Source organism: Echiichthys vipera (assembly GCF_963691815.1).
Source record: "Echiichthys vipera genome assembly, chromosome: 9".
In the NCBI taxonomy this organism is placed as follows: domain Eukaryota; kingdom Metazoa; phylum Chordata; class Actinopteri; order Perciformes; family Trachinidae; genus Echiichthys; species Echiichthys vipera.
In genome coordinates this window covers 22309696-22332743 of record NC_139834.1, presented here as the reverse complement: position 1 = coordinate 22332743, position 23048 = coordinate 22309696, and the positions used below count along the sequence as shown (strand labels likewise).

The 23048-nt window shown below is 39.8% G+C and overlaps 3 protein-coding genes across 4 annotated transcripts; 1 reads left to right on the top strand and 2 right to left on the bottom strand.

Moving 5' to 3' along the window:
* The first annotated feature begins 1948 nt into the window (after window positions 1-1948).
* On the top strand, window positions 1949-8881 carry LOC310951377 (PRELI domain containing protein 3B-like). Of its 2 annotated transcripts, XR_014593332.1 has the most exons (7): window positions 1949-2043; window positions 3817-3985; window positions 4587-4676; window positions 6381-6451; window positions 6704-6806; window positions 6917-7130; window positions 8471-8881. XR_014593332.1 is itself a non-coding variant. In XM_083919574.1 (6 exons), exons 1-6 carry the CDS (start codon window positions 2012-2014, stop codon window positions 7031-7033), a joined length of 582 nt encoding a protein of 193 aa, XP_083775700.1. In that variant the 5' UTR covers window positions 1949-2011; the 3' UTR covers window positions 7034-8881. The 2 variants fall into 2 exon arrangements, 1 of the variants encoding a protein (XP_083775700.1); XM_083919574.1 differs by having other exon boundaries at window positions 6917-8881.
* Window positions 8882-9342: 461 nt separating this feature from the next.
* Window positions 9343-18837, bottom strand: bpifcl (BPI fold containing family C, like). The gene is made up of 16 exons (XM_083919959.1): window positions 18702-18837; window positions 18442-18554; window positions 18142-18256; window positions 17890-18021; window positions 16256-16411; window positions 16105-16168; window positions 15903-15963; window positions 15664-15755; window positions 15061-15237; window positions 13610-13669; window positions 12890-13057; window positions 11972-12039; window positions 11849-11891; window positions 11707-11767; window positions 9839-9915; window positions 9343-9724 (listed from the first exon to the last, which is right to left on the bottom strand). Exons 1-16 carry the CDS (start codon window positions 18725-18727, stop codon window positions 9671-9673), a joined length of 1467 nt encoding a protein of 488 aa, XP_083776085.1. The 5' UTR covers window positions 18728-18837; the 3' UTR covers window positions 9343-9670.
* Window positions 18838-20351: 1514 nt separating this feature from the next.
* Window positions 20352-22722, bottom strand: LOC310951614 (vesicular inhibitory amino acid transporter-like; the record flags this gene model as incomplete). The annotated part of the gene is given in 3 exon segments (XM_083919931.1): window positions 20352-21461; window positions 21463-21540; window positions 22342-22722. Coding segments are annotated over 3 exon segments (1569 nt in total).
* Window positions 22723-23048: the final 326 nt, after the last annotated feature.

Below are 23048 nucleotides of genomic sequence, written 5' to 3'. Positions count from 1 at the left end.
AGTTATAATAACAAAACAATGACGTGGTTAACACTGACCGCAAAGCTTTCTCTGTAGATATATATTTTTAATTTAAATCGTACCTGAGGCCTGCCTGTCTCCAGTATGCGACCATCTTGCCTGTGTTGTGCCTTCAAGGACAGGTCGGATCTGTGCGTGATGACGTAGAGTGAGTTACGCTGGTGTTTCTGCCGTCCAATAAGAACAGTTTCTGCTCTTGACTGACAGCCGCTTGTCCCGCCCCCAAATGTTTCAGTGAGCTACCTTTACACATGAAATAAATCAGTACACACCATATTTAATTAGAAAATAAGATACAATTACTTTTTAATTAATTAAAAGGTCATTTGTTTTTTGTTATGATTTATTTGTTTTTATATATTTTGGATATGATTTCATTATTTTATTATTTTTATGGATGTTCTGCGGATATTTATCTGGTTGGTTTGTCACCTGGAGTCCTGCATATTTTCTATTTTGAAAGAAAAAATTCCCCTCAGTCTAACAAAATTCTATCCGCAGGCTTTATTAGCATGGAAATTATATTACTCACGTAATTTTTCTCTACATAAAACAATAATTTGGAAAATGAGTATATTACCAAAGGGAATAAGTCCCTCTATTGTCAAAACTGGGTTGAGAAAAAGGTAATACTTTTAAAGGATCTTTTTTTAACAACTAAGGTCATATAATGTCATATGAGATGTTTCTATAAAAAAGTATTTCCCACTTAACCCAAGGAATATAGATTTATAGTTATTTCTATTGGTTAAAAAAAGTGCCAATGAAAGGTTGCAGTAATCGACACGAGGTTATTTACCCTCAACAGACACTTTACTTCGATAGAATCTAATCTATTAGTTACAAATGTACCAATAAACATATTAGAAGATGCTTTTATTGCAAAAGGATTATTGCAGAAGAATTTTTTAATTTCTAACAAAATTAGAGAATTACATCTCAAGCTATTACATAACATCTATCCTACTAATGCATATATTTCCACGTTTTCTGACATTGATGACAGCTGTTCCTTTTTAAAAAAAAAAAAAGACAGAGAAAGTATCATCCACTTGTCTTTTGGAAAGATTTCGAGAATTTTCTTTTTGCTAAAACTACAGTTAGGTATCGCTTTGATGAGAAAATTATTATTTTTGGCTCCTTCTCTCGCAATAATAAATTTAACATAATTCATCTCCTCATATTAATAGGTAAATTCCATATACGTAAAGTCAAAATGTCCAAGGCAACCCCTTCATTCCCATTATTTTTAATAGAATTAAAAATATATTTGGTGGTGGTTAGCGCAGTTACCCCATGTAAAGAGGCTGAAGGTCCTTGAGGAAACGGCCGTGGGTTCGACTCCGACCTGCAGCCCTTTGCAGTACGTCTCCTCTCTCTCTCACCCTATTTCTTGTCCATCCTATAATATAAAGCCTTGCAAAACTGCCAAAAATAATCTTTAAAAAAAAGGTTGAATTTTATTCAAATTACTTTCAGTGAACTTGTCTGCCATTAAAAAAAAAGATTAACAGAAAAAAAATTTGTTGATATAATTATGGCTTTCTAATTTAATGCTTGGGTCTATGTTTATCATAAATAAGTCATAGAGTGTGGTCTTTACCTAATTTAGAAAGTGTCCTGAGATAACTTTTGTTAGGATTTGGCACCATAAATAAAATTGAATTGAATTGAATTGAATTATATGCTTATATAATATTATTACATATACATGAAACATAAAACAGTAACATAAAATAGATGTGCTTAAGTAACTTCTTCATAAAAACAATACTGAGTTAAATTAAAACATAAATAAATAAATATATATTTTATAATAATAAAACACATGTACTGTTCTGTCTTTCAGGGTGCAGCGCCGGTCTTCGCCTCCAGGGGGGAGTGGCGGCCATTAAAGGTTTTCTCCTTCACCTCCTTCCTTCCTCACCTCGGGCAGTCACGCTGTCATTAGTTCACCGGCTCCCGAGCTCTGACACTAAAGCCTGACAAAATGAAGATCTGGGCGTCAGAGCACATTTTCAAGTGAGTAGTCTTCCTTCCTCGGTTATGTCTGACGCAGTCTTGTTTGTGTATCTACTGTTTTCCTCTCGTATGATCAGTTTTTGTGCGTTCATCACCACCCTGTGTCCGAGGCGCAGCTGCTAGCCTCTTTAGCTGCTAACGGTGCACAGAAGTTAGGTAACTTAGCACAACGCCTGCTGGTGAGTTACCTAACTGTTTGTGACCTCAAGGTGTGTTTCCCCACTCCCCGTTATGTTTGAGTGTCTTTCAACAAATATCTACACTTGTTTGTGTTAATGTAGAAGTAAACCGCCTTAACTGAATCAACTTAAAGGTTAGCTTTTTGCTGCTAGCCTCAAAGCTAACTTTGGCTATCTGATGCTGTGCTGTTGCTCAGCCTTGTGCGCCATTTAAAGCTACTTGAAACGTTGTAAACACAAGTTATTATCAGGGGAAATGATCCGTGTGGTTTTCATATGTGTTGTCAATCACGGGGGGAAATATCTGCGGATGAATGTGATGTTATGTAACGTTTTCTGCCATCATGGGTGTTACATAACGGTCTATCCTGGCTGTCACACAATGGTTCGTCTATTGTTGGTGTATTTATGGATCACACAGTTTCGTCCTATGTCCAGAAGTTTCTAGCTAAATCCATGATGATGATGATGATGTTCCCCCTCCTGTCAGACTGTCACATTTTGATTCTGCACCAATTACTAACATTGATTATATCAAATTTGAACTTTTTTAGAAAAATGTTGTTTCATTGTAATTAGGGAACGACCGATATGGATTATTTAGGGCCGATGCCGATACAGATTTTTTTTTTCATCAGCCTTAGCCGATGACCGATACGGACTGCCGATTATCTTTAGCCGATATTTGGAGCCGATACTACTTTTGCCCCCTGAATTTACATCATAAAAATTACACAATGATGATAAAAAATGTTACGAGTCTCAATTTTCAGAGAAAGGAACATTTATTGAACTTTAAAAAGGGCGTCTCCAGCAACACAAAGCTGCCTGTGGACGCCTGTCTGTAAATAATGCCGGGAAAAACTATTGGTAAACACAGCAGCCCGCATCGGGTAATAATGGCCAGCCGATATATCGGTCTATTGCTAATTTTAATGTATTCAGTCAAGTTATTATGGTTGTTGCTGTGAAACACATTCAGGATTATTTAATTGCTGATTGCATTAATAAATTAATAATAATAATACATTTTATTTGTTGACTCCTTCAAAAAGCCCAAGGACACTTTACAAAACATTAATAAAAACCCAAATAAAAGCAACACAAAACATGTATCAATAGAAAAAATGAGTAGTAAGTAAAATCAAGGTATTCAGCCAGTTAAAAGCTTTTAAGTCAATAAAATCAAGGTGGGCTTGGTGAGTTACTCTCCAGGCTGACACCATAGAAATGGAATTGTTTTGTTTTTATTTCTCTTATACACATTTTATTCCTATTAATGACACAGCACTGTGGAGGTCTGGCAAAGTAAGACTAATACATGACATATGTTATACGTTCATGATCTTCAATGTTACTTGTTTGTTTTTTGGCCAAACATATGAATGGGCTGAAGGACAATCAATACATCAGATTTCCATGGATTAATTTTTAACATGTTGTCACATATCAGAGCAATGCATTTTGTTTTATTTGTAGGTTCAGTTCATCTCCACATGCATTATAATGTAAATGTACCAGAGTTGGGTAATGTTGACATTTTCAAGTCCCTTTATGAACTTGCTGTTTCTAATTTTAATATTGGTTTTACCAGCCATCCATGGGAGACGGTGACGAAGGCGGCGATGCAGAAGTACCCCAACCCCATGAACCCTGGTGTGTTTGGTGTGGATGTTCTGGACAGAAACGTGGACAAAGAGGGACGGTTACACAGCACCAGGCTGCTCAGCACAGAGTGGGGGCTCCCTGCCATCGCCAACTCTGTAAGTTGGATAAAAAGGGAAACGCTGAGCTGCAGTGATGTTTTAATTTTGATTATCGTAGGCCTGTTTGAGATGAAGTGGGCTCTGCCTGATCTGTGGTTATCACGACAGAGTTTATGGTTTGACTTCCTCAGTTTGCTGCTGTATATTAATCATCTGCCCAGATTCGATTGCTGGACTCGTCTCAAGATAATGAAATTCAAAACATGACTTGATAATTATTATTCACAGAGAGGAAAGAAATATGCAACGTTATCTGTCCTTATAGATCAGTGAGATATCAGGACTCAACATTGACACAGATGTTATTTTAATAATCCTCACATCCTACTTGTTAGCAAATTTTATGCATGAAGTATCTTTTTATTTTAAGTAATCCTGTGTTGCGTACAATCTGTTCTTTGCACATTTTTACAGTACTTTGCACATTACAGTTCTTTTGCGTTGTATATGTTATCGTTGTTATTTTGATATTTTTATATATATATACTGTTTTATATTTCTGTTTTTACAAATATATGTTAATACTTTTGTATAGCTGGAGTTGAAACGAAAACAATTTTTCCCTGGGATTATTGAAGTACTTCTGATTCTTCCGCAGATCATCGGGGTAACAAGAACGTGCACTTATGTTCAGGAACATTCAGTGGTGGACCCCAAAGAGAAGAGCTTTGAGCTGAAATCTACAAATGTAAGTAGTGTTTACATGGATCGTTATTAAATGAGCTGCACTGAACATTCAGAGCTTTAATATAATATGTGCGTGCGTGCGTGCGTGCGTGCGTGCGTGCGTGCGTGCGTGCGTGCGATCAGATTTTGTCTGCTTGTATTGATTGAACAGGTCATTCTGCACATGCATGTTAAAAATTAGCTGGTTTGATGGCGATATGAAAGATGGCTACCTTGACCGTATGTACCGACCGAGCTTTTGCACTAGTCCAGAACACAGGACCTTCTTCCAGCGTTTACTTTCTTGCTCCCGCCCCAGACACGTCTAACCATTAAGCGGAGTGAGCATTCCCCATAGTTTGTAGTGAGGCATTTTGGGACGCTGGGTGACAACCGAACCAAGGAAAACTTCCCAACTTTACGAAAATCAACCGATATGGACTCAAGCAAACAAACTATAGGTGTGAAAATGCCTCTTTTCCACCCAAATTAAAACAAACGCAGGAAAACTCTAGCCTAAACAGACTACCCCCGTTCAAGATGAATGGGGGTAAACTTGCGTTTTCGCTGGACTGTTGATCATTTGTGAATGTCACTCAGTGGGTTTTTCTGTCCAGTAAAAAAGGGGCTTAAGGTACAGAAGCCAGGGTTTCAGGATTTAGGGCAGAAAACAAGTTCATATACTTTTCTTTTTCGTGTGGTTTATTAAAGGAAGTTATTATGGTTAAGATTTTGTTGGTTAAGACGTCATTATATCTGTGGACTTCTTTCCAGTGGAGCTTTTCTTTCTCTTTTCATAAGAATGTCCACTGATTAGGTCCTCCTTAGCTGCAGGCCTTTCTTCAGTCAGATACCAACCTTGGGACTTTTGCCTTCCTGATTGTAAAAGTTTGTTTAATGTCATGTTAGGAGTGAAAGTGTATTGGTTTGATGAACTGCTTAGTTAGATATCCATTTTCTTTGACTACATGTTTGTTTTGTGATGTTTGACTTGTGTAATCTGTTTCTTAAACATACACATGACCTAAACCCTGCAGGGAGTCATTATAGTCATTATTTAGTTCCTTTTTCCAACCGCATCACAAATTTAACATAAGGTTAACTTGAGTTTGCCGATGTTCGTATAATAGACTGATCTGACAGTGGACATTTTACTCATCAAAATGTAAATTCTAACATATACTAATAGTAATTGCTGCATCATATCAGTTGGACACGTTGTTAATATTATCAGCTACACTTGTGTTTTTCATCATGAGACAGGTATTTTAGAGCGAGAGGATCAGTATTTGGGGCTTTATGAATAGAATACAATAATCTTTATTGTCTTTGTACAGGCACAACAAATGGAATGCAATCCTTTCAGTGCAAAGCAGATGAAATAATTAAATATAAAAGGAGCCTGTTAAAAGTCACAATAAATGTGTGTATATAGAAAAGAGGTATATTTTCCTAAAAAAACAAAAAAGGCAAACACAGGAATATCACACAAACAAGACATTCACTGCACAATTTATCCTAAGAATTTAAAACTCAATGGCGTTAAGTGCAGTTGTGGCTGTAGGATAAAAACTATTTGAGTCTAATTGTTCTTGTTTGTTTGTTTGAAACGGCAGACGTTATGGCTCTGTTCTCACTGAGGCTAGTGTCAAATTCGCTGAAATGCCGGTTGATAATGTAAATGCTGTTAGTGAGATACAAAGACTGTTCATTATTTTCCATCCAGATCTCCTTCACTAACCTGGTGTCTGTGGACGAGAAGTTGACATACAAGCCACATCCGCAGGACCCTGAAAAGTAAATTATTCCAATCTTCTTTTATAAACCATTAATGTCACCAATGATATTTATTCTAGTTGATTATTCTAACTTTTGAAAAAGTATTTTTAGTTCTATCCTATATGTGTGCTTAGGCCTAGATCTTTTGAGCTCTGAGTTTAATTGCTACAAAAAAATTGGATGCTTTTGTTGGAAAAAATGTTCTGTAGTTTTAATTCAGAAAACAGATTTAACATTTGTAACCTTCTATTTGTATGACTGTGTGTTCAGGACGGTGCTGACACAGGAGGCTCTGATCAGTGTGAAAGGCGTCAGTTTGAGCAGCTACCTCGAGGGTCTCATGGCCAAAACCATCTCTGCAAATGCGGGCAAGGTGAAGCTCCCGAAAACCTCCCGATAACTCATCCCGATATCCCTTTTTATAACAGTCAGTCTGTCACTACACATTATGTTTTGTAACACTCTCCCGTGTGTCTGTCTCAGGGTCGGGAAGCGATGGAGTGGGTCATCAGACGATTAAACACAGAAATCGAGGAGTTGGCGGCGACTGCTCGCGGTACTATACGTGCTCCAATGGCAGCAGCAGTTGCAGACAAATGATCCCGGCCTTCCACTCTGATTTTTTTCCACTAACATGAACCGATGGACATCCCAGACGTTTTCCTCTCACCTGCCAGCCCCGCCCTTATGGCCCTACGTACGTTTGTCCGTGTGTGTTCGTCCCTCCCTCGACAGTCTGCGACGACGGGTTTGACACTCGCCGCCGTGGGCAGTGACGGGGGAAGTGTTGAGCTGATGACAGTTTAAAAAACACAAAAACAAACAGGGTTCAATAGGACCGCACTTGAAGCTCATAGGACTTAGTCTCGTGTTGTTTAAGCTCTTAACAATTCACATCGTGCCTCCACATCATCTCATCAATTTCTTCTCTTTTTACTGTTTCCGAATCCTTGCAAGCAAGTTGAGTACTGGTTATAGCTCAAATGAAGTCGCTTCACTAACTTCTGGTTTGGCCGACAGCAGAACTGACCAACATATCTCTAAACCACAAAGCCACCAATGCAAACAGACGGTACCAATATCTTGTGATATGGAAGCTCCAGGCTTTTATTCTTGTGAGTCTGTTGTTGTTGTTGTTGTTGTTGTTGTTGTTGTTGTTTTCACACCTGGACTTACTCACAGGTGGGTTTGCTGCGAAGAACTGGTGCAGCATACTTGCCGTAACCCAACTAGTACTTTTCCAGGTCTTTTAAATCTACCACAAGACCAATGTTTTGTTATTTATTTGTTGAAAGCTTCAAAGCATTTAAAATAAACGGGGGAGGGAGTTCTTGTTGGATTTACCTATTTTAATGCAGGTCTGAACGCTAAAGATGAGGTGGACTGGTCTCCAGATGTTCTGGTGTTGTTCCGGATACAATGACTTGATGTTTTAAAGTCTCTTTTGCCTTCTGTCAGTATTTTCTCTTCCACCGATGATGTGCCGTGTAGTATAAGTGTTACAGTATAAGAATGTGCATACTTGAATGTCTAACTTATTTTTCAGCCCGTGTACTTAAATACACTTAAAACGGCGGGAGGTCCTCAAAGTGCAGAGCTGCAAAAATAAGTGTTCTGAGCACTGAGCAACAAGTAAGCATTGACCACAGTGTTTTTGATGTGTTGTGAACGTTCACCAGTGTTGTAGGAGGAGGTCTGCAGAGTCAGAATGGGTGTGCCAACTTAAAAATGTGAAGTATGAAACAGCTACCGATTTAAAAACACTTTATGTATGATCACAGCCCCAAACTGTCAGTAGATGGGGTATTTTCTAGTTTATTTGTTATAGTGTTTATTTGTTATAGTGAACATTGACAAAAGGCTGTTCAATTGATAGGTTTTTAAAGCTTGGGGTGTTTTTATACTTAATTTTCTCTTCTTTATCCCATATCGGACTCTCAGGTGCTACATACTTCCTCCGCCCTTCAGACAACATTAAGATGTAGGCAACATAACTTATTTTCGTTCGTTCTTCCCTTTTCTTCTCTTCCTCTCTAGCATTTTTAATAAGGACCGGTCTGCACATTAAAGAGATTTGTGGAGCAACAGAAGCTATTTTACGATAGCTGTTAATGGAGCGCAACATCTCAAGTCGTCATCTTGCTCGACTGCCATGGTCCCTGTTCACTAGACATCTGTCTACAGTCTTTTTCACACCTGCTTCTGCTTCTTCTTAACCAACTCCCCCCTGATCACGTCCAGCTCAGGATCCCTCTGTTTGAAGTCCATATCCTCGTTTTATGACAGTGACCGTGAAGTGTGATGTTTTTCTATGGGGGAACATTTTAGGAACAGTGGCTGTAAATAGGCTAATATTTATATTTTGGTAGTGTTACATTCCAAGAATGTGAGCATGTAACAGAGTCTAAAGAGTGCACACTGAAATGTTTCAAAATAAAGAGATGTCATTGTTTCATCAATGTGGTGATGTCCTTTTTTGGAAAATGTCTCAAATTCCATTTGAACAGGTTGATAAAAAGGGTACGTTTTTTGTTTTTTGGTTTGGGAAAATACACCTTCAGTGTGCCAAGAGAGGCGTGAAGTTCTATATTTAAATATAAAATTAAGTAAATTAGTAAATATTTATTTATTTTAGTGTTATTCTTCATTAATTTGAAGCCCTCTCGTGGTAGTATGAATGACACAGTGACAGAGCATGCTTTAACAAATCAGAACTGTCCCATTTTTTTTACAACGGAATTTGAAAGGTAAAAAAACAATCACACAACAGTGAGTTTAAATGAAATCTTTTTCTCTATTAGTGGAAATGATTAATGAAGAGAAATAAAGGTCTGATGAGGAAAACATGTTCAACTATTTTACTCACTGACATCTCACCACACAAAGTGATTTATATTCAATATTTTATTGTGTTTATATAAAAAAAGATCAGATCTGAAGCTGAATTCCACTTTATAAACATGTCTGAAGAAGAACTGCAGGTTTAGATGAAGGCTGTACGTGTGAACATTATGGTTATGTACTGTGTAGCGAGGCTTCTCTGTCCAGACTCCAGACTGGGAAAGCTTTCCCTTTTAAACACGCTGGTGCTTTTGTCATGTGGCGTATGCAATATAGAGTATATACTGTGTGTGTATATATATATATATATATATATATATATATATATGGACAAATCCAGTTTGTTTATTGGTTTAAAGAATCTGAACTGAGTTGAAGAGCGTCCACGTTTGTCTGTCAGTGTCTGTCTGTTAGCAACACCTCAGCATCTGAAGACATGGTTACGAATCCCTGTTAGGAATAAAGACAATGATCAGCATCACCGCCTGCTCCTGTCCTCCAAAAGCCAAACATCAGCCAAACATTACTGTGGGATTTGTTTTTCTTTTCTTTACTAACACTGACCTCTTCCACCGCCAGAACTGTGTTGACCAGCTGAACGTCTCTCATTCTGGGTAAAACATAACCTTTGCCCAGTTCCACTGAAACAGAAAAGTACATGTCAGGACAAAGGACAACGTACAGTACACATGACACGAGATATGGTGTTCAGTATGTTGGCTCTGTACATTATGGTATGGGAGTATTCTGAAGCACAAATGTTTTGTATCCCTCTGTGTTGCTGTAGTTCATTGCAACAAACATAAATAGTTTCATACTGAACATTAGATAAGAGAGAGACATATCTAATACAGTACAGGAATGTCTTTTTGTTTCTACTTGTTCCACGAACAAAGCAAACTAACAATAAATTAGTATTTAGTGGGAGTAAAGCAAGATCCGGACTCTTATAGTGATGATTGGTGATTGGTTATTGATTGATTATTTTAGTGATCCCTCTGCCATATTCTGTGTGTGGCAGATTAAATCAGTACAGGTTTCAACTTATACCAAATACTGACAATGCCTGGAGTAATTTGTACTCAGAAGTTATAATACATCTACGGTCAGAAACATTTCCCCTGGATCAGCTCCAGTCTGATCCATCTTTTTATTGAGTGGAATAAATCAAAAGAAAGAAACCCAGCTGTTATACAGGAAAAAACCTCTTTCTGAAGAAATGCATAATCCAAAAAAGTTCTGGAAAATACCTAATAACACTGTCAATAAATCACATAACAATATCAACACTCAGATTTGGGTCAACAATGATATTATTCAAGACACTGCTATTATATCAAATGTGTTCAATCAGCGCTTCTCCACTGTTTGACTCGTCTATGTTATGTGATTCTCCCGTTACTTCTACATGTAGAAGTTCTTTTTCCTTTCAAAAAATACATCCTGTTGAGGTTCAACGTATTTTGACTATATACTGCTTGATAAATTGTACTCTATCAGCCTCTACTTTGATTCAACTCATACCTCTGTAATAGACAACAATGTGGCACCTTTAATGGAAGTCAATCGGTGTGATTCATAATGATTCTTATATAAAATATATTATAATGATTATAATTTTAATGCCATTAGCAGCACTAAGTCGACTCTGTCGGACCATAATAACTTTCCATTTTGGAAGGTAACATGCGCTTCAGCACTGAGGGTCTTGTTCTCGTAAGATGAGGATGCGTCATAATCAGGGTCCTCCTCAACATTGTCCCCTGTGTCACTTCCACTGTCAAACAGCTGTGACAAAACCTCACTGACAGATAACCTTTAATGTCATGAAGAGAAAGAACACTGCACCAAGAGAATAGGCCCACAAGTCAGAAATGTGAAATATCTCCTCAATACTACAAGTGCAGTCAGGTACTACCGAAACAATGCTGCGATTGTTTGTGAGAATTGGCAACAGGTGTGGTTCCTGTGGGGGCTGCCAGCTTTATGTGTGTGTGTGTGTGTGTGTGTGTGTGTGTGTCTGTCTGTCTGTCTGTCTGTCTATGCACATCATAAATAAGTCATAGAGTGTGGTCTATACCTAGTCCGTAAAGGCCCCTGGCATGTAAATAAAATTGAATTAAATTGAATTGTGTGTGTGTGTGTGTGTGTGTGTGTGTGTGTGTGTGTGTGTGTGTGTGTGTGTGTGTGTGTGTGTGTGTGTGTGTGTGTGTGTGTGTGTGTGTGTGTGTTTGTGTTCTGAGCACTTAGGGACCTTTTCCCTCTTTTATATATAAGTTAAACGGTTATGTGTAGTAATCCTGTTTGATTTGAACATAGTTTCTGAGTTTAAGTTTATTCCAAATCTCATCCTTCCACACTGATCTACTATATCTCTAATCTTTCATCTCACGCTCTCTGAGAACTGAACACAAATGTAACTAAAGACTCACTGTTGAGTTTGGATAAGACCATTAGCATTCCCATCCTCGTCGTGCTTTCCAGTGAGTCAGTCTGCAAAGAGAAATGTGATTTTTTACAGCCACTGACTGACAACAGATCGACTAACATGTGATGTAGTTTTGTGTCGTGTACCTTAAAGGGTCCCACTTCACTTGATGCCAGCGTCAGTGCGAAACTGTGTGAAGGAAAGAAACATCATTACTTCAAGTTTGAGATTGTGAGCTCAGGGGGGTTTTTAAACATGGCGATGCTCACTCATCCAGTGTTATGGAGCCCTTCAGTCTTCCACCAGCAGTCCACACCTTAGTGTTGAATTTTGAGTCCTTAAAAAAAGACAGGTTTTAAATGACACGATACTATTAATAATCTGCCAGTCATTTCCTAGTTAATGAATTCAGTGGTTAATCGATGAAATCTCACATTTGAGAACTGGTCATTTTAAAGCATTTTTGCCTGATAAATGATGTAGGCTATTAATAAATCATTAAAATGGTTGTCCATTTTTATTGTCAATTGACTAATTCAATTCAGCGACCAATCCTTTAACTTAAATCAGAGGTTCTCAACGTTTTTCATGTCAAGGACCCCTAAATTTATACACATTAGGTCACGGACAACCATGATAAGATTTCGCTTTAGGGACCTCGATCTAAATACATCTTGGCTGGTAGACATGATGAATTCTATAGAATATATAATAACTTTAATGACTCTCACACTGGACTCACTTCTATAATGAATTCATTACTGGACTCCTTCAAGGACACTCGGGTGTCCCTGAACCTCTAGTTGTAAAACAATGGTTTAGTGGACTGACTGATTACATGAACCATAAAGTGACCGGTTGTCCTGAACACAGAAGAAGACATGCATTTATTTAGTCTAATGTTTTGTTTTATCAAATTAAATGATTTAATGAGTCATAATAATTTCTCTACATAATATAATTTATGTGCTTGAAAAAATGTTTTTTGTTCAGAAGCTGTCCCATGGTGTGCTCGGGAGTGAGACACAAATATAACGCCATACTGGGCAGCTACAAGGTGTGAATGTACTTATATGATATCCACCATACAACTACTCGCATGTACTGTTGACATAAAGAGTATAAAGAGAAAGAAAGAATTTAAAGACACAAACACTTGCATATCGCCTGCAAACAAAAGTACTCACAACATTAAGTGTGAACAGTGGAGTCTGGGTACCATTGGGCTGCATGGCGAAAGCCTTAACAGCCACCTGAGAATCCAGTTTAACAACAGCGGGCTTGAAGGAAAACATCGGCACTTCTCTGGCATAAATCTGCAGACTCATCAGCAAACCTGGAAACATCTTGGGAAGCTAAAAAGAGAAATTATAAAATTTGACAACTTTAAGAACATGTTTTCATGGACAGCACAGAGAAGGCTACTAACCTGAATGTATTTGATGTTATACATTATTATTACGTAATATAATTTTGCATGTTCCGTAACATGTTCATTATAACCTTGTAGGATAATTCATTTCATTTCAACAGAATTGCCTCTTGAATAGGAAATATAAATGCTGTTTTCACAGACTTGGGTGTTCTTGGTGGCTTTGCCATTACAGCAACTTTTCCCATACGTCAAAGACATTTGACCGAATGATGATATCATAAATATAATGTAAACGCAAACAGCCCAACAAATGTAAAATCATACACACAAAATAATTATTAATTCTCCGATACAACGTGTCCTGCATATATGTGAGCCACATTTTAAGAAAGAAAAAGGAGTTGATCCTGCTTCATGTGCTTCATGAATATCTAATGTATAAACCACAAGCTGTGGCTACACACCAGCTCCCTTTCAGGGCTTTTTCATGTTCTAAAGTAACTTAATAAAACTTTGACACAGATACACTTACCTGAGGAATGTAAGGCCCCATTGAGCTGGTATTTAGGTGCATGTGGAAGTATGAAAATATCTGCGAGTATGAAACAACATTTCTTAACCACAGAACATGATTTAGGGCAGAAAGTGAACAATGTTTAAAGCAACATTATGCAACTATTTTACTTTACAATAACATCATCAGTAAGAGGCAGCTAAGAAAAGACAAGGCAAGAGTGAACAGAGGCGAATCTAGAAAAATTCACAGTGGGCCCCTCCAACTAGCGTTTATCACCATTATGAGTTTGCTTACATTGAATAATGCAAATCACTCACAACGGGAGTATATCTTCAAAAACGGCCTTAATTTGCATGTGAGTCGCTCAGGAAGCCGTTTGACTGAGTAGAAAGACGCCCTATCGGAGAGCAGGGCCTATTTTGTCCCCTGACATATACCCGATTGCTGATCCGATGTAGCTCTCAGTGGGATGTGACGTGTGGTCGTACAGACGCCACCACAACATGCTAAAGTACAGTAAACACTTTTATCCAGTGGGGTAGTAGAACGCAGCGCAGAAAATGTGTGTACGGATTCTGGATTGAATTTCCGACCTGTGGTTGCCGCAATCTCCATACCTCTCTCTCTCTCTCTCTCTCTCTCTCTCTCTCTCTCTCTCTCTCTCTCTCTCTCTCTCTCTCTCTCTCTCTCTCTCTCTCTCTCTCTCTCTCTCTCTCTCTCTCTCTCTCTCTCTCACACACACACACACTCTCTCACACACACACACACACACACACACACACACACACACACATACCGTACTGCAGCGAGGTGACAGCCTGTCCGTCAACAAACATTTTTACAGCGCCTTGAGTATTTAAGGTGGAGTGTTTTCTTTCATGTTACTTGTACATAAGTTGACGTTGTGAATCAAACTATTCTGTATTTCTCTTGAGGAAGAATGCGCCACTGTATCACTGATCAGCTGATCACCGGTGATCTAAACCCATTCAGAGTTTTTTTTGTAATGGAAACATGGTGATTTGAGAGGGCGTGCCCTGAAATTTTCCGGGAGGCCACTCTATAGGGCTAATAGAAACAAGCTAAATGTAAACTTTAGTTTAAAGTTTGACAGCCCTCAGGGGCCCCCTGCAGTTGCCTGCCCTGCCTGTCAGCAAGCGACGCCTCAGAGTGAACAAGCAAGAGAGCGCCGGACATGAATAAATCTCAGGCTGGTTATTAGACATCGGCGAGAGCTTCGCAAAATAAAAGGCTGGAAAACAAATGCTGAGCTGGCCATCTTGTTGTTGGACTCAGTTTTTTTAGTTGGTGGATTTTTGGTCATAAGTAATGCAATCACAACAAATGCAGCTGTCCATATACAACATAACTGTATAAGTGATTTACACTCTGAAACTATAGTGCCAAATCGCAAAAAAATCCAATACTGCGTATATAATGTTGCGGTAGGTTTCTGGTGCACCTACCACACTATCAGTGATGTAGGCCCGAAGCTGTCCAGATGAGAAGAGTCCATATGAGGCAGAGTTCAGAGTGAATTCAGACAGGCCCACTGACAACATGTAGCCCAGACGCTCAGGCACGGTGAAAGGCTGGGACTCAAAGGGAGGCTTTGTGGGAGTTTTGATACTGTAGAATTCTCCCTTTAAATAAAGAGTAGGAAATGTTCAATTATTTTGTTATTGTTGTTGGTACTTATTTTCATGTATTTTGGCACAAGTCTTCATCATATACCTATACTATATTTATTATTATATTTCTTTGGCATTTCACACCACGTAGGTTGTTGATTTTATGTGCACAGATATTTTATCTGGAGTGGACAGTCTATTTATTTATCATGTTTTTTATTTATCTTTTATCTTTGGTATTTTTTCTTTTTTTATGATGTTTTATAGTTTTTATATTACTGTACAGCACTCTGGAAACCTTTGTGTTTATATTAAATTGTGCTTTATATGTAAAATGGATAGGATTGGATTTACTGTCAAGATGGGCCTGTAATGATGTGATAAAAGTCACATCATTCCACAAAATGAAAACAGATTGTAGGTTGTGTGTATCCTTACCTTAAGACCCAGATTCATACTCTTAGTGTCAATGATGGGTTCTCCGGTGAGAGGGAGCTCAAAAGTGAGGTCATGATCCACATCAAAGGAAACTGATGAGAGTGGAAATCATTAAGACTGAATTATCTATTTATAGATTGAAATTACCGTTATTTTACTTTTGGCTTAAAGTAAAATAACATTTGGATTATATTTGGTATAAATTAGGGACTTTTGGAGGATGTAGCCTGCTGCATTACCGTTCATGGCCTGTAGGTGGTACTCATAGTTTACAATTAACCCCTCCACATAAGGGCAGATCTGTGGAGGAAACAACAAAGAAAATGTCCTGAAATGCTCAACACTAAAATCTGTACAGTAGGTTTCACCTGATCTGATGATCATACAGCACAGACAGAGCCTCCACTCATATATGGGACAAAGATAGAGAGAAACACTCACTGTGCTCTCCATTTCACCCCTGACACGCCCCTTGAAATGCTTCACAAAAGGCTCGAAGATCCAACTATTGACAAATAAAAATGCAGGACTTATTTCTGGACATCATTATCGCCCCTTTCCTCTCTCTCTGTTTCACTCTGCTCTACCGTACCTAGCTCCTCCATGAAATTGTATGTCTACATCTCCAATCTGAGCATCACAGTGGACACTGGTGACAGACAGATGCCCGTCAGGATCTTTCCCCAGCGCCACTGTAGAGGTCACGTCCATATAAAATATAGTCAGATCGAATGATCCTCCATCATGTCTGAAAACACACAGTACAAACAAAGTCAGTGCACGTTGATGATGAACATTTTTTCATGCAACAGATATTTTCAAAGCCAGTACCATGTGTGTGTGTGTGTGTGTGTGTGTAACCAGAGGTGATGCTAGAGTCTGTTGGGGCCCTGGGCCAAAAATTCACAGGGGGCCCCTCGAACCATTGTTCATCACCATAATGTTATAAATAATCTGACACCAACAAAAAAAAAGGGAAATGTAAAAATGTGCAAAAAAAAATTGCAAAAGTGCACATTGGGGGGAAGGGGGGGGGGGTCAGTTGGGATCCACTTAGGGAGGTCAGGTCTCTCACTGTCATTTCAAACTTTGCACATTGTCACTGCTGTAATTTAAAGTCTGTCAGCCCATGGGGGGCCCCTACTGTTCTGGGCCCCCCAAGCAGTTGCCTGCCTTGCCTGCTGGCAAACGGCAGCTCTGTGTGTGACATACATCAGCAGACTAACCTCAGTGACTTGTCCAAGTCTTAACTTATTATATTATAAGATAATACTTGATTGCAAATCTATCTTGAAAGTTGTAGAATGTTCCTTACTTGTTGACAGTATATTTAAATGGTAATTTATCATTGCTGGCATACACGCTTGCAAACAATTGAAGCATTGGTGCTCAAATAATAAATGAGGAGTTAGAGAAAAGTAAAATGTCAAATTGCCAATTGAAGAATGGGTATAGCTCTGTAGACTTTGTCACTTTGTTTTTTAATTCTATATGCTTAATGCAGACCCCTGCCAAGGCCTGATAATACCCCCCAGTTGGCTGCTACTTTCACAATAAACATTAACTGGGAGGATGACAGTTGTATAATGATGCTCAAAGTGACCACGTATTGGTATTGGGTGTGAAAGAACAGGAAGTCACCAAAATCACTGGTTGTTCTAGTTTCTGGGATGCATTCATATTGATCACCTTACCTTGGAGTTAATAAACCACTGATCACTGTCTACATGCTTTTAATACAACAAAGATCGTCATTAAGAGCAGTTCAATTTAAGAAGCAAAGATGGTGTTGCATAAGTGGATAGACAGATTTCTCTCTGTATCTGTAAGAAAATAACCAATGATGTTCCAAGCAAGCAGGAGTTGAAACAAGACTTCACATGATGAATTCAAGGAGACACTTCCTTTAATGATTGTCCTCAGACGAACTTAAAACACACAGGGTATTTTTTTTAAATCATAAACCTACTTCCTCATTTCGCCTTAATGCAAATTTCCCTTTCAACATTTGGAACTGAAGTGTGTAACCTACAAGTTTGAACGATAGGATTTGTATAAAACTAATTTGATACTGTGGGAAAGAGGATATCACCTCTGTTGCTCTGAAGAGTTGTCTTTTGCCAAATAGAAATATCTGAAAAGTATCACTACAAACTTTAATTGAACAGCTGTGGGTTTGCATGATCGAAGAGTTTACATGTAGGGCAGACATCAAGGAACACTCACATTATGCCAAAGTGTGTCATCCACTCGCCGGTTAGTTCGACACTGAGACCTTCGATGGATGTCTTGAGTCCTGTGATGTCCTGAACGAACTCAACAGACGGCTCTGGAAAGTCACACTTGAGTATGCTGATGCTAGTGCACATGGAGAGGGCAAAGTGTAGATAGGTGTGAGGACACACACACAGATCTGAGTTATGTAAAGAAAAAAAAAACTAATTAAATATATCAAGTACAAAAGAATGTCAATCCTACCCTGCAAGTGTGTAGTCTATACTGCCAAGGGGGCCAATACCAATTTCACCACTGATGTCAGGGAGAGTGACTTGCTCCAACTGGTCCTGAATCCATCCTGCACCTACATGCTTTCCTGGAACAAACAGCAGGATCAAAGTTTTAACACCTATGATTAAGCACCTCTCATGTATAATCTTGTTTGGTTCTTTTTTTTAAAAAGACTCATGTAGCTACAAAAGCAAAATATTATCCTATGAAGCAGTTATTTTGTTTAAATAAATGTATCTGAGTGAATAACACCCTCTCACATTGCCTTACCGTATTGAAGTCCTTTGTTGGTCAGAATGACTTGGATTGCAGGGTTTTCTCCACAGGTAAAAGAGATGAGCATGAGCACTACTATTGCAGGTGGAAGCATTTTACTGGGTCCCCTGTGGTGTGAGCAATGTGCCAAATACAACATTTGAGCATAAATGTAACTACGAAATATTTACATTTAAGTAAAATTCTATTGTTCCATTCTAAAATCCAACATGTTATGCTCAGTTAACTTGCTGTAGTGATACAATTTAACATACCTGAATGAATGCAGGATGAAGTGCATTTGCCAAGTTCAAAGTCAGCTCCTGAAGCGGCGTCTTCACCGTCTCTCTGTTGTAGATTCAACTACTGCAGCTTTGGCTTCCTGTGTCACCGAGAAGTGAAACTTACTGACTTCTGACATAGCCTCAGACAGAACGCAGCACTGATTTGTGTGTATGTGTGTGTGTGGGTGTGTGTGTGAGAGAGAGGAACCGGAAAGTATTGTTTGATTCTGCTCCATCTGTGTTAATCAAATAATTAGAGTATGATTACAAAACCATTACATTCTAAACAAAGATATAGGAGCTTAAGTGTTAGTAGTAAATATTTATACGTATATGAAGTTCATTACGCAGATTGATGTTGCCTAAGTTCATTTTTTGTATCAGAAACAAGTTATTTGAACAACATCCTCATTTTTAGAATAAAGGCCTGACTAACAAAAGGAACTGAAAATTATCTCCTGTTATGTTGACTTTTACATTCTGGATTAACGGGTGTACTCTGAGGTGCCATGGTGACCATAATGATGTCATTTATACCAACAGTGCCAGGTTTTCATGCAGTCTGATACATGCTGGTTTGGAGGCCTGTGCTCTCTATCGATAATTATTTAAATAAGCAAATGTAGCTGCATGTGCCTGTCACAACACTGAAGCCACGGTCACTGATATTTTAAGCAAAGGGGAAGCTTAATTAACCTTTTTAAAGAGGAAGTTAAACAGAGGACAGTAAACATAGAAGAGAAAGGATATGGTCAGTCATCTCTGGCTGCATTTTCAAGGAAACATCGAATCACCAGCCATAAAATATTTGATTTATTTATCTCTTAATTCAACAAATACTCTTTGTCTCACACACCATGATTAGTTCCATTAAATCACAATTAACAAGTTCAATAGGAAGAGAATATTATCAGACAGACATTTTTTTTTCATATAATACATTTAGGACCCACTTGCTTGCACTTTGAATTCACTTCATCCAGAATGACACTTGAAACACCGAGAAAACAAACGAGCCAACGAGGACTACTATAGGCATTAAGATGGAAAATAAAACACAAAAACAAACAGAAAAGAAGAATTCTGTTTAAACGACTACACATTAGTTATTTGTAGTTTATTATAATCCACATCTGATCGAACCGTCTGATCTGACGGTGCCTCGGTCTTATATTTTTCTCTGAAGTTGGATTAATGAGCAGCTCAAAAAAAGAACAATAACATAGTCATTCCATTGTTTTTCCACATATTTCATTCCCCAGATATAAACACGTACACACTCACAGTAAGACCCATGGCGAACACTTTCACTGAATCTTTGACAACTTTGCATGAAGATACCTGGACAGGCTCGTTAATGCCCGCATGTTTAACCCCCCCTCCCTTTTCATGCGGAGGTTGTGTTCCTCTGTCCAGTTAATAAACATGTTTTCTGGAATGAGTAGACTACTTTACACTACAATTGTAGAGTTTATTATTGCACATTATCACGAAGGCAAAAATAAAAAGATGTACATTTCACACAAATAATCCTCCTCATGAGCTCAACGTGATGTTTTTGATAAGGTCTGCGTCATGACAACCTGCCGGAGTGTGGTATTCTAGGACATCACCATTCAATAAAGGTCATCTTTGAAGCTCTCAGTCGTGTAAATTGTATCTGTACGCCTCTATGAGCCCTTCAATCGAGTGGATGAAGCCAGATATGGCGCATATGCCCCCAATAACAAAAATGGCGACGTCAAAGAAGACGTGGTGCCACAGGAGATTCCTCCACTGGAGCTTCAGGTGGAAGAGGCTTGGCAGCAGGAAGCATAGGCCAGCGCCAGTGAGGCTCCCAGTTAAACCCATAAGAAGGGCGAAATGGGGAACGAACACGGCCATAAGCAGGGTGAAGACCACCAGGATGATTCGAAGGCCCAGCCCCCATGATTTCAACTGCCCGCCAGGGCCGTAACAGTCAGGGAAAAGGGCTCTCCCACCGTCCTGGAAAAAGGACTTCTCCAGAACCTCGACTGCAGCGAAGAATGGAAGCGGGTAAGATAACAGCGCCTTGGCGACGAGGAAGATGTTCACCACGGCCCGGATGGTTGAAGGCAGGTTATCCGTGATGACCTCTTTGGTGGCGTCTGCCCAAGTCAAGTAGGCCACCAGGGCGAAGAGGCCCTTGAGGACGCAGGCTGCGATGTGAGTCCACTCCATCATGCAGTGGAACTCACTGGGCTTAGACATGTTTCCCTCCAGGGAGGGGAGGAAGATCTGGGAGGTGTAGCTGAACACGATGATGCCAATTGAAATGGGGAATTTCTTCACGTCAATGTAAAACTTGACCTTGTCCCAGGCCCAGTCGCGTGCCCTGGAGAGGCAGTAGGCGATCACGAGGATGTTAATGACAAAGTGCGCCAGAGTGCATAGCAAGCTGAACTTGGACACGGCCTTCAGGTTCTTCAGGAACGCACAAGGCAGGAGCGCGACCGTGGCCACTACAGACCAGGCTTTCTGGGAGACGGGGAACCCCGGGAAACTGTTGTACATCAGGTTGCCGCTGACCACGACGTAAAGAATACAGGTCATGACCAGCTCGATGATCTGAGCCACGTTCACAAGGTGCCCGCCCAGCGCCGGGAAGCGGGGCGCGCAGCAGGCATTGGCGATGTCCACGTAAGAGTCCCTCACGCGCACTTTTATGCCGTCCTCGTTCTCCTCGTACAGACACGCGATGAGGATTTTCCCGGTATAGCAGCACACCACGGGCTGCGAAGATAATGAGGAAGAGGCCGAGGTAGCCACCGTGGAGGATGGCGTACGGCAGGCCGAGGACGAACATGCCCTGCGGACAGAGAAGCGCAGTTGAGTGGTAATGGACGAGGCCCACATCGCAGTGACAAGCAGAGCCAGCCCAGGCATGCAATGACTGGCTCCCACAGCTCACATCTTACATAATAACAGTAAAAAGAAAAAAGAAAAAAAAAAGATTTGTGTGCATTAAGATGACGATGCAACGCAAAAAAAATAGTTTGATTTCTCACAGCGGATTCATTTTCAACATCTGCCTCGCGATTATTTTCTCATCGGCCTCGCCCTTGAAAAACAGGCCTTTCGTTAAGACTATAGGCCGAATCGAATTAAGGCATCCAAACGACAATTTCAAAACGTTATTTCAAATTTATTTGATTACAATTTAAATGTGATGGAGACGCTGATAAGCGCGTGGGTCTCATTCAGCCTCAGGGCTATCAAAGCCACACAGGCCCTGCCTGCAGCTCCACTGATAAAAAGATTTGAATAACTAAATTCTAGCACCCATTGGCTGCAGTGAACTGACTCTCAAACCATGAAATTAAACGTTAAATGGAAGCCTGTATTAAATGCTTAACGTTTAGGCCCATAGCACTTTTAAATACATTTAAAGCTAAACATATTTTTTTCGACAGTATTGAACATCAGGCTTTATTCTTATCTGGGATTCTGTGAAATGATGCGCAGCACCCCCAGAGCACTCGAAAACTGCCTTGAAATATCAATCCTAAAATATGAAAATCTTCAAGGTGACTTTAGGTCCAGTTGCAGGCCTGATTCAAGCAGCACATGCTGTTTTTTTTAGCATGCACACATGCAGAGGAGAGTGTACCTGAATGGCATTGGTGACGTTCCAGCCGGCTTCCCATGTCGTGATTTGTGGCTTATCCTCTTCCAGCGAGCCTCCCGTCTTCAGGGACGAGGGCCTCCTGCCGGTGCCATCTCTCTGGTAGTGGCTGTCTCCATCCAGCTCCCCCTCTCCCTCCACGTGCCCCCCTTCCTCCTCTCCCTGAAGGACATCCATTTGCATCCCTTGCCTGTAGTCATAATCCAAGTCGTCGCACTCGGCGAAACCCAGACCCTCCTCATCCGTCGCGGCCTGGAAGCCCAGCCGGGCGAACACCCCGCTGACCTTGGCCTGAGATTTGTTGGACACCGTGTTGGCCGCATTGGTCAGCTTGTTGCTGAGCTTGTGTCGTATTAAGTGAGCCATATTTACCTATCCAAATAAAATGCTCTTCTACTGAAAATATTATTACCGAGTAAAAAGCAGAGATGCAAATGCATGCAGGGTGATGTATTCGCGTTTTTTTTTTAAACTGCTATTGTAAAGTCATGCCTGTTGCCTCTTCGACGTCGTCGCAAAGTAACCAGCCCTCTAACGGCTGCCTCACCGTTTCACCCAAACCGTTATAAATCCTCAGCCGCTTTTCTTGTCTTGCTCATCCATATTACTCCCTCCAACACACTCCCTGGCATCTGCCTCAATGTGGAAGCGACCTAAAACAGAAGCGAAACCGAAAGTACGTCCTTAATTGT